Source organism: Mirounga angustirostris, unplaced genomic scaffold (genome assembly GCF_029215605.1).
Source record: "Mirounga angustirostris isolate CCGP_5_RB_7025 unplaced genomic scaffold, mMirAng1.0.hap1 SCAF_3, whole genome shotgun sequence".
NCBI classification, from domain to species: Eukaryota; Metazoa; Chordata; class Mammalia; order Carnivora; family Phocidae; genus Mirounga; species Mirounga angustirostris.
The window spans coordinates 104,372,101-104,384,663 of record NW_026991711.1 but is presented as its reverse complement, the minus strand read 5'-3'; the positions used below and the strand labels follow the sequence as shown (position 1 = coordinate 104,384,663).

The 12,563-nt window shown below is 39.4% G+C and overlaps 1 protein-coding gene across 1 annotated transcript in view; it reads right to left on the bottom strand.

Annotated features, from left to right (window-relative positions):
• Positions 1 to 12,154, bottom strand: part of THSD7B (thrombospondin type 1 domain containing 7B) — a 206,028-nt gene extending 193,874 nt beyond the window's left edge. The window contains exons 1-2 of the mRNA XM_064585817.1: positions 11,938 to 12,154; positions 9,276 to 10,086 (exon numbers count right to left, since the gene is read on the bottom strand). Of these exons, the coding sequence (XP_064441887.1) occupies positions 9,276 to 10,086; positions 11,938 to 12,154 (1,028 nt within the window). The remainder of the gene's footprint in view (positions 1 to 9,275; positions 10,087 to 11,937) is intronic.
• Positions 12,155 to 12,563: the final 409 nt, after the last annotated feature.

Below are 12,563 nucleotides of genomic sequence, written 5' to 3'. Positions count from 1 at the left end.
GCAGCCAAGAATACTATATCCACCTAGGCTGTCCTTGAAAATAAAAGAAGAGATAAAAACTCTCCAGGACAAACAAAAACTAAAGGAATTTGCAAAGAGAAAACCAGCCCTACAAGAAATATTGAAAGGGGTTCTCTAAGCAAAGAGAGAGCCTAAAAGTAACACAGACCAGAAAGAAACACAGACAATATACGGTAACAGTCACCTTACAGGCAATACAATGGCACTAAATTCATATCTTTCAATAGTTACCCTGAGTGTAAATGAGCTAAATGGCCCAATCAAAAGACACAGGCTATCAGATTGGATAAAAAAATAAGACTCGATATGCTGTCTGCAAGAGACTCATTTTAGAACCAAAGACACCCCCAGATTGAAAGTGAGCAGGTGGAAAACCATTTACCATGCTACTGGACATCAAAAGAAAGCTGGGGTGGCAATCCTTGTATCAGACAAATTTGATTTTAAGCCAAAGACTGTAATAAGAGATGAGGAAGGACAGTATATCCTACTTAAAGGGTCTATCCAACAAGAAGATCTAACAATTGTAAATATCCATGCCCTGAACATGGGAGCAGCCACTTATATAAGCCAATTAATAACAAAAGCAAAGAAACACATCGACAAAGATACAGTAATAGTGGGGGACTTTAACACCCACCTCACTGAAATGGACAGATCATCTAAGCAAAAGATCAACAAGGAAATAAAGACCTTAAATGACACACTGGACCAAATGGACTTCACAGATATATTCAGAACATTCCATCCCAAAGCAATGGAATACACATTCTTCTCTAGTGCCCATGGAACATTCTCCAGAACAAATCACATCCTAGGTCACAAATCAGGTCTCGACCAGTATCAAAAGATTGGGATCACTCCCTGCATATTTTCAGACCACAATGCTTTGAAACTAGAACTCAATCACAAAAGTCAGAAAGAACTCAAATACATGGAGGCTAAAAAGCATCCTACTAAAGAATGAATGGGTCAAACAGGAAATTAAAGAAGAATTTAAAAAAATTCATGGAAACCAACGAAAATGAAAACAAAACTGTTCAAAATCTTTGGGATACAGCAAAGGCAGTCCTAAGAGGAAAATATATAGCAATACAAGACTTTCTCAAGAAACAAGAAAGGTCTCAAATACACAACCTAACCCTACACCTAAAGGAGCTGGAGAAAGAACAGCAAATAAAGCCTAAACCCAGCAGGAGAAGAGAAATAATAAAGATCAGAGCAGAAATCAATGAAATAGAAACCAAAAGAACAGTAGAACAGATCAACCAAACTAGGAGCTGGTTCTTTGAAACAATTAGCAAGACTGATAAACCCCTGGCCAGACTTATCAAAAAGAAAAGAGAAAGGACCCAAATCAAAAAAATCATGAATGAAAGAGGAGAGATCACAACCAACACCAAAGAAATACAAACAATTATAAGAACATATTATGAGCAACTCTAGGCCAGCAAATTTGATAATCTGGAAGAAATGGATGCATTCCTAGAGAGGTATCAACTACCAAAACTGAACCAGGAAGAAACAGAAAACCTGAACAGGCCTATAACTACTAAGGAAATTGAAGCAGTCATCAAAAGTCTCCCAACAAACAAAAGCCCAGGGCCAGATGGCTTCCCAAGGGAATTCTACCAAACATTTCAAGAAGAATTAATACCTATTTTTCTGAAACTGTTCCAAAAAATAGAAATGGAAGGAAAACTTCCAAACTCGTTTTATGAGGCCACCATTACCTTGATCCCAAAACCAGACAAAGACCCCATCGAAAAGGAGAATTACAGACCAATATCCTTGATGAACATGGATGCAAAAATTCTCACCAAAATCCTAGCCAACAGGATCCAACAGTACATTAAAAGGATTATTCACCACGACCAACTGGGATATATCCCTGGGCTGCAAGGTTGGTTCAACACCCACAAATCAATCAATGTGATACAATACATTAATCAAAGAAAGAACAAGAACCATATGATCCTTGCAACAGATGCAGAAAAAGCATTTGACAAAGTACAGCATCCTTTCTTGATCAAAACTCTTCAGAGGATAGGGATAGAGGGTACATACCTCAATATTATAAAAGCCATCTATGAAAAACCCACAGCCAATATCATTCTCAATGGGGAAAAACTGAGAGCTTTCCCCCTAAGGTCAGGAACACGGCAGGGATGTCTACTATCACCACTGCTATTCAGCATAGTATTAGAAGTCCTAGCCACAGCAATCAGACAACAAAAAGAAATCAAAGGCATCCAAATTGGCAAAGAAGAAGTCAAACTCTCACTCTTTGCAGATGATATGATACTTTATGTGGAAAACCCAAAAGACTCCACCCCAAAACTGCCAGAACTCATACAGGAATTCAGTAAAGTGGCAAGATATAAAATCAATGCACAGAAATCAGTGGCATTCCTATACACCAACAAGACAGAAGAAACAGAAATTAAGGAGTCGATCCCATTTACAATTGCACCCAAAACCATAAGATACTTAGGAATAAGTCTAACCAAAGAGGCAAAGAATCTGTACTCAGAAAACTATAAAATACTCATGAAAGAAATTGAAGAAGACAAAGAAATGAAAAACATTCCATGCTCATGGATTGGAAGAACAAATATTGTGAAGATGTCAATGCTACCTAGAGCAATCTACACATTCAATGAAATCCCTATCAAAATACCATCCACTTTTTCAAAGAAATGGAACAAATAATCCTAAAATTTGTATGGAACCAGAAAAGACCCCAAATAGCCAGAGGAATGTTGAAAAAGAAAAGCAAAGCCGGCGGCATCACAATTCCGGACTTCCAGCTCTATTACAAAGCTGTCATCATCAAGACAGTATGGTACTGGCACAAAAACAGACACATAGATCAATGGAACAGAATAGAGAGCCCAGAAATGGACTCTCAACTCTATGGTCAACTCATCTTTGGCAAAGCAGGAAAGAATGTCCAATGGCAAAAAGACAGTCTCTTCAACAAATGGTGTTGGGAAAATTGGATAGCCACATGCAGAAGAATGAAACTGGACCATTTCCTTACACCACACACAAAAATAGACTCCAAATGGTTGAGAGACCTCAATGTGACACAGGAGTCCATCAAAATCCTAAAGGAGAACACAGGCAACAACCTCTTCGACCTCAGCCGCAGCAACTTCTTCCTAGAAACACCGCCCAAGGCAAGGGAAGCAAGGGCAAAAATGAACTATTGGGACTTCATCCAGATAAAAAGCTTTTGCACAGCCAAAGAAACATGCAACAAAACCAAAAGACAACCGACAGAATGGGAGAAGACATTTGCAAATGACATATCAGATAAAGGGCTAGTATCCAAAATCTAGAAAGAACTTATCAAACTCAACACCCAAAGAACAAAGAATCCAATCAAGAAATGGGCAGAAGACGTGAACAGACATTTTTCCAAAGAAGACATCCAAATGGCCAACAGACACATGTAAAAGTGCTCAACATCGCTCGGCATCAGGGAAATCCAAATCAAAACCTCAATGAGATGCCACCTCACACCAGTCAGAATGGCTAAAATTAACAAGTGAGGAAACGACAGATGTTGGCAGGGATGCAGAGAAAGGGGAACCCTCCTACACTGTTGGTGGGTATGCAAGCTGGTGCAGCCACTCTGGAAAACAGTATGGCAGTTCCTCAAAAAGTTGAAAATAGAGCTACCTACAACCCAGAAATTGCACTACTGGGTATTTACCCCAAAGATACAAATGTAGTGATCCGAACGGTATGTGCACCCGGGTGTTTATAGCTGCAATGTCCACAATGCCAAACTGTGGAAAGAGCCAAGATGTCCTTCAACAGATGAATGGATAAAGAAGAGGTGGTATATATATACAATGGAATATTATGCAGCCATCAAAAGGAATGAAATCTTGCCATTTGCAATGACATGGATGGAACTGGAGGCAATTATGCTGAGTAAAATAAGTCAATCAGAGAAAGACATGTATCATATGACCTCACTGATATGAAGAATTCTTAATCTCAGGAAACAAACAGGGTTGCTGGAGTGGTTGGGTGGTGGGAGCGATGGGGTGGCTGGGTGATAGACATTGGGGAGGGTATGTGCTATGGTGAGTGCTGTGAATTGTATAAGACTGTTGAATCACAGACCTGTACCTCTGAAACAAATAACACATTATATGTTGAAAGAAAAATAAAAAAGAAGAAGAAGAAGAAGATAGCAGGAGGGGAAGAATGAAGGGGGGGAAATCGGTGGGGTAGATGAATCATGAGAGACTATGGACTCTGACCAACAAACTGAGGGTTCTAGAGGGGAGGGGGTGGGGGATGGGTTTGCCTGGTGATGCGTATTAAAGAGGGCACGTACTGCATGGAGCACTGGGTGTTATACGCAAACAATGAATCATGGAACACTACCTCAAAAACTAATGTAATGTATGGTGATTAACATAATAATAAAAAAAAAAGAATTCTGGTAAAAGGACAGAAAAAAAAAAATACATCATAACCAAATGTGATTTATCCCAGGTATGCAAAGCTGATTCAACATTCAAAAATCAATTAATACAATCTAACTTATCTACAGACTAAAGTAAAATTATACAATCATATCTACACACACAGAAAAAGCACTTGACAAAAACCAACACCAGTGAATGACCAAAATTCTCAGCAAACTAGGAACATAGGGGGAGTTCTTCAACATGATAAAGAATATCCATGGCGGGGGCGGGGGCGACTGGGTGGCTCAGTCCTTAAGCATCTGCCTTCAGCCCAGGTCATGATCCCGGGGTCCTGGGATCGAGTCCCACATCGGGCTCCCTGCTCAGCGGGAAGCCTGCTTCTCCCTCTCCCACTCCCTCTGCTTGTGTTCCCTCTCTCGCTGTGTCTCTCTCTGTCAAATAAATAAATAAAATCTTCAAAAATTTAAAAAAAATGTATCTATGGGGAGCCTGGGTGGCTCAGTTGATTGAGTATGCAACTCCTGATTTCAGCTCAGGTCATGATCTCAATGAGACTCAGCCCCCCAACAGGTTCTGCTTGAGTTTCTCTCCCTCTGCCCCTCCCCCTGCTTGCACTCATGCATGTGCTCTTGCTCTCTCTCTCTCAAATAAATATTTTTTTAAAAAGAGAATATCCACAAAAAATGTACATTTAGCATTTTTCTTAATTGTGAGAAACCAGATGCTCTCTTGCTAAGATCGGGAACAAGGCAAGGATATCCATCCTTATCACTCCTATTTGACATCATACTGAATTTCCTAGATAATACAGTAAGACAAGAAAAGGAAATGAAAGGGGAAGAGATTGGAAAGGAAGAAACAAACTTCCTTTGCCTGCAAATGATATGCTTGTCTACATAGAGAATCCCAAAGAATCTTCATCAACAATAACAACACAAAGTCCTGGAACTAGTAAGTGATTATAACAAGGGTTCAGAATACAAGGTTAATACATAAAAGTCAATTGTTTTCTTGTATACTAACAATGAAATATTAGAATTTGAAATTAAAAACACAATACATTTATATTAGCACCAAAAAATGTGAAATACTTAAGTATCAATCTAATAAAATATGTATAAGATTTACACGATAAGAAGTATAAAACTCTGATGAAGAAATCAAAGATGTACATAAATGGAGAAATATTCCAGGTACATGGACAAGAAGACTCAATATTATCAAGATGTTATTTCTTTGCAAATTGCTCCATACACTACAAACAATCCCAATCAAAATCTCAGCAAATTATTTTGTAGCTGTTGAAAAAACTGATTCTGAAGTGTATATGGAAAAGCAGAAGACCCAGAACAGTCAATACAATATTAAAAAAGAACAATTCAGAGGGCTGACACTACCCAACTTCAAGACTTACTATAAAGCTTCAGTATTTAAGACATTGTTTTACTGGCAAAGAGATAAATAGATCAATGGAATAAAGACAGAGCCCAGAAATAGACCCACATAAATACAGTCAAATAATCTTCGACAAAGGAGGAAAGGCAATTCAATAGAGAAAGGAGAGTCTTTTTAACAAATGATACTAGAACAACTGAATATCCACATGCAAAAAAAAAAAAAAAATGAATTCAGACATCGACCTTATCCTTTCACAAAAGTTAGACTGGATCATAGACCTAAATGTAAAATGTAAAACCCCTGGAAAACAATATAGGAAGAAATCTAGTTGATCTTAGATTTAGAGAACTTGTTGTTTTAGATGGAACACCAAAGAATAGTCCATGAAAGAAATATTGATAAATTGGACTTCATTAAGATTAAACAACAACAACAACAACAAATTCTTCTCTGTGAAAGACACTTTTGAGAGAATGAAAAGACAGGCCATCAATTGGAAGGGAATATTTTCAAAACACATATCTGATAAAGGACTGGTATCCAAAATATACAAAGAATTTGTAAAACTCAACTATAAGAAAACAACTCAAAATTAATAGGCAAAAGATCTGGACACCTCACCAAGGAATATAAACAGATGGTAAGTAAGCATATGAAAAGATGCTGAACTAATATTATACGTGATTAAGGAATTGCAAATTATGGGGCGCCTGGGTGGCTCAGTCTTAAGCATCTGTCTTCAGTTCAGGTCATGATCCCAGGATCAAGTCCTGCATCGGCTCCTTGCTCAGCAGGAAACCTGCTTCTCCCTCTCCCACTCCCCCTGCTTGTGTTCCCTCTCTTGCTGTCTCTCTCTCTGTCGAATAAATAAAATCTTTAAAAAAAGGAATTGCAAATTAAAACAAGATACCACTACACACCTATTAAAACATGGCTAAAATCCAAAACACTGACAATAGCAAATGCTGGCCAGAATGTGAAGCAATAGGAACTCTTATTTATTGCTGGTGGGAATACAAAATGACACAGCCACTTTGGAAGACAGTTTGGCAGTTTCTTACAAAATTAAACAAACTCTTACATTAAATTTTTCCAAATGAGTTGAAAACGTGTGTTCACATAAAAATCTGCAGATGAATGTTTGTAGAAACTTTATTTATAACTGCCAAAACTTGGAAGCAATCAAGATGTCCTTCAATAGGTGAATGGATAACAAATTGTGATATAGCCATACAATGGAATACTGTTGGAGGAGGTAATCAAGAGGTTGTGACTTCCAGTTGACCTTGGGCTGGACTTGGGCAACTGGAGGCTCCTCACTCCCTCCCCTGTCCTTGGAATATATGCTCTGCACACAGTGGGAGCTTCTTTAAGGACACAGCCTTAAGGGAGTAACGTGTTTTTGAGACCATCTAGATGGTATACGGGACTGGACCCAATTAAGGCCTCTATATAAACTTTTAAGATTTGGCAGATGGGTACAGAGTTCGACTCATTTTGCAGCCACCTAAAACAAGCCTCATAATTAAGTTCTCATGCTTATTAAAATGCCATCTACCAATCTGGAATGGTCTGCCTCTTTCTTTGATCTCTCCTTGCCCTGTGTATATGGGGTAAGAGGGGTAGTTTGTAAACCAACAAACACTATTCAGTGATAAAAAGAACTGAGCTTTCAAGCCATGGATACACATGGAGGAACTTTAAATGCATATTGCTAAGCAAAAGAAGCCAATAAGAAAAGGCTAACCACTGTATCATCCCAACTATATAACACTCTGGAAAAGATAAAACTATGCAACCAATAAAAAGATCATTGACTATCAGGGAACAGAAATGGGGAGAAGAAAGGTGAGATCAATAGGTAGAGCACAGACTTTAGGGCAGTGAAATTATTCTATATGATACAGCAATGGTGGATACATATCATTACACATTTGTCCAAAGCCACAGAATGTGCAACACAGTGAATTCTAATGTAACCTATGGACTATAGTATTATATTGACATAGCTCATGAATTTTAACAAATACACTACACTGATGCAAGATGTATGTATGAAACTGTATATGTGGAGGGGAGTGATGAGAAGGTATATGGAAATGGTACTTTCCACTCAGTTCTTCTGTAAATCAAAAACCAGTCTAAAAAACAGTCTTAATTAAAAAAAAAAAGGCAAAAACAAGCAAGCTAAAAATGAAAACATTCTCTGGAATATTAAGAAAACAATGTCTTTACAGAATCCCACATACACATTCAAACAATAATCACCCAAATCATCTGCTTAATCTTTTGGGCTTCACAGAGGCAGGCAATAAAAGGCATAAAATCACTCTTCAATGGACTTGCCAATTGTATATGGCATAAATCAGAATGAATCATCAAAGATAAAATATGCTCATTTGTGAAGTCAAATTTAAAAAAAAAAAAAACAAAACAATCATCACATTACTTTGTTCTTGAATAGCAGCAGAGGTAGTCTTTTGAGCCTCTCCCAGCCAGCTGTGGGTTCCAAGAAAACAGTGACTGATGATAATGATTAATTCTAGGGATGAGCGCCTCACTGTTTTGTAATTTAAGTACTGGTGAAAGGCATTTAAATTTGGAAAAAAACTTGGTAATATACCAGTGCTTCCATTTAAGACCTTCTGGGGAAAATTAAACAAATACAACTTTGAACATATTTCTATATACTTATGTCATGGAATTTTTTTTTTTGTACTAGAATTTAAAGTAAAACAGTTACAAATAATGTTTAAGCCTAAACTATCCTTTTAAAAAGTTGTAGTTCATTCCCTCTATAGGTTTGTAATTCTATTTATTGCTGAGCAAGGTAATATTTTTTTCAGATCAATGTCATAGAAAGCATTCTTGGATTAACTTTCTGCTGAGTTCGACTCATTTTGCAGCCACCTAAAACAAGCCTCTATGAAAAATCTACAACTAAAATGTTAGAGAACCTTCTTAATCATGAAAACAAAAGAAAACAAAAAATTTTAAAAACACGATTATGAAAAATGATAAATATTTGCATAATTTACATCCCAAGTTTGGGAGTCAATTGGAATTTTCACCATTATAAAGAAAGGCTTAGTCTTTTATTATTGTAGTAACAGTACAGACCTATTTTTTTTAAACTGGTTGATATTTTGGTAAACCGTGGTAATATATGCCTTATCCTGTATAGTTACACTACTAATTATGCAAGAATTCAGAGCTCTGCCTTGTCAATACTCTGAAATATTCATGATTGAAATTGGAAACTCCTCCGATGAAACTTGTAAAAATCCAAATCCCAACCTGGTTATAATTTTCCCTTCGTAGGGAATCATAAAGAAACCTTATAAAATTGCATTGTAAAATAGCTAGGTGAAGCCAAGATAAAAACACTGAAGGCCTTCTTACCTTAACATAGCATTTTTTCCGTCACTTCTGGTGCACCAGACCTGCCGGGTTTGATAACCTATCTCTAAGTCCCAGGGCCTGGAGAGGTGATGTGGCTTGTAACTTTGACGTCGAAAGGTGACTCGCTCCTTTGAATCGGAGCTGAAATCCCGAACAGTTCTTCCGCTTAGGTTAATTTCTTTAAGATGAGGCAGGCTACATTTACTCCATGGTCCTGCTTTAAGGCTAAAAATATATTCCTCTTCGCCAAGAGGACAGGAAATGGGAGCGTCACAGGCTCTCGACTCCGTCAGATTGGGACACTGAGACCCGCCATAGAGAGGGGGAGCGACGGCCGCCCGGGTCCTGTGCTGCAGTTGCTTCTCACAGCGCTTGCCGCACTCGGACCACTGTGAGAACTCAGATACGACACAATCCCGGGGGCAGGGCACGAGGCAAGCTTGCTCTGCGGGGGGCTGAGGGGCAAAGTGTTCACAGACTGCATTTACAACCCCGGTTCTGTTCAACTTCTGAACACAGCGCACGCTCCGGCGCTGCAGCCCATGCTGCGCCGTCACACACTCTGCGGGGCGAGGCGGCGCTCGGCCGGGGCTGGCGGGAACGAGCACGCACTGGCGCCAGCCGGAGACCTCCCACTGGAAGAGGTCGCTGTGCCAGTCACACACCCGGAAGCAGCTTCTTTCCTTGGGAGGCCTGGCGTTCTCGTCGCAGTTAGACCGGTGACTCGTCCACCCTTCCAAGTGGAAACACCACAGGGCCCGACTCTGCACTCCTCCGGGTCCACAGTCGCCCGTACACCTTCCCCAGGGGCCTAAGGGCAAAAGACAAGGGCGTCCGTTACTCAGAGATTCCCCACTGCCATCCACACGGAAATGGATCAGTCTGCACACTTCCCAACACAACCAGGGTGAAATTATGGACTTGAGCGGACAATAGAATCTGGTTGTTAAGAGCGTGGGCGCTGCGTCTGTCGGCCTTCGTTGAAATCCCCACTCCCTCCCTTACCAGCAAGGTCAGCTTGGACGAGCTACTTCGGCTTTCCAAGCCTTCGATTCCTTAACTACGTAAGAGACAGCATAAAAGCCCTGACTTGCAGAGCTGTTCTGAGGCCCAGGGGTACAATGCGGTGCCAATGCACACTTAAAAAATGACTGGTATCGGGGCGCCTGGGTGGCTCAGTTGGTTAAGCGACTGCCTTCGGCTCAGGTCATGATCCTGGAGTCCCTGGATCGAGTCCCGCATCGGGCTCCCTGCTCGGCGGGGAGTCTGCTTCTCCCTCTGACCCTCCTCCCTCTCATGCTCTCTGTCTCTCATTCTCTCTCTCTCAAATAAATAAATAAAATCTTAAAAAAAAAAAAAAAAAAATGACTGGTATCATTAGAACCATTATGTTTCAAAGCCTATATATCTAACTCAATATTAATACTTTCTAGTTAGACGATGTTTCAATCTAAAAGAAAAGCCCTAAACCCAGGATTTTAATAAAGTGGGATTTTTCATGTTTCCAAGCCTTCAGCTCAATACTGCAGGTGGCTCAGAAGAGAACTATGTCTTTAAAAAATAACAATGAATCATGGAACACTACATCCAAAACTAATGATGTAATGTATGGTGATTAACATAATAAAATTAAATTTAAAAAAATAACCTGCCAAAGTATCTTAAATATACTTCCATTTGCTAAATAGGTGCCCCGCTTTTGCTTTTGGATTTTGCTTGCAGAGTGAATTGCATGAAACAAAATATCTGATGGGAGAGGATATACTAAAAGCAACAACAGTATCATTCAACCGCCCACGGAAATTCTGCCCCTAGGACCCCTGAAATATACCCACTTTGATTTCTCATGGGTATTGACTCTGGGTCAAGCTGCCAACATTAGTTTGTAATACACCACATCTTTTAATTAATGAATATGTTTTCATGGGAAAGAGTCCCACAGAAAAACGGACAGATAAAAGAGCGTCCATTGATGTTTCTCACATTGTTTTGCATCTAATCCGTAGACATACCAGCCAGGCTTATCCAGAAGGCTGACGAGATAACGTTTCACAAGGATGGCAAGTAATCACATTTTGTGTCAACGGGAAAAGAATACTTTCCTCTTTCACTTTACTTAATTGTAACATGAACCTGAGAAAACTTTACCAACTTAACCATGTAACCTCTGCCCCTGCACTAGGTTGTGATACTAAAGGCAATTCACACGCTGAGAAACATTTTAATTTACCTAGGTAAGAGAAAGAAGGTGCAGTCTTTCTCTCTTTCCCCAAATCTGAGCAAACACCCAAAACTTCGTGGAAGTACACATCCGTAATATCTCTAAAAACAGGAAATGTGTACAGAGTCACATGCACTTAGGAAGAAACATATACATCCCCAGAGAAACAGGTATTTGCATTGGTGGACAACATGCTGCAGTGAGGATCTCTCACTTAAAGGGCAGGACATCAATTTTGGGGTTCTAATGTACAGTCTTCCCAGTTCTTCCTCACAGCCTTGTCTGGCTATGTAGACCTACTGTGCTATTTGCTTCTGTCATTTTATAAGTGAGATTAACATAGAAAATACCCTCATGTCCTTTCAGTGTCCCCATCCCTGGAGTCTCCTCTTGCTGAAATGGACAGAGGAGTTTCATTGGAGTAAGTCAGCTTTTACTCACAGAAATGCCCTCGAGTTTGCCCACACATTGCCCAGGCGTGGTGTCCCAGCACTGACTGCTCATGGCACAGTAAATGCACGTAAAAAATGGTACTGTCAGCACAGGCTGATTTCATCAACTGCCTGCAGTTCTGGTGGTTTTCTCCTAGATCACGCACAATTTGTGCTTTGTAAACTGAGATGTGCATTGCTACATGAAAGTCATTTACAGGTTTCATGTGTCCAGATGTTCTGGAGCAATCTCAGTTCAAGTATGCCATCCCTTGTCCATCATGTCAGACTATGCATGCAAATTTTCATTATTGCCAAAAAAAAGAAAAATCGCCATGGTTACTCAGTAAAGAAATACTTCCAAAAATATATCCTTGTAGCAAACTTTAAAATCTAAAGTCAATTTTGAATAATAGAAATTGGCTACTGGATGATATCGAAAGAGCTCTTTTGAAAGTACAAGGTTTTTAAATAATGGCTGTCTGCTTATCTTTACTTGTTAAGGTATCAAATACACACACTTTTCCCCTTAGGACTTTTTTGTGTAAAGAAAGTAAGACCAGAAAAAATCAAACCATTTCTAACCAATCTGAAAAAGCTAATATTAAATTTAATTCATCTAGAACATCTTACAGG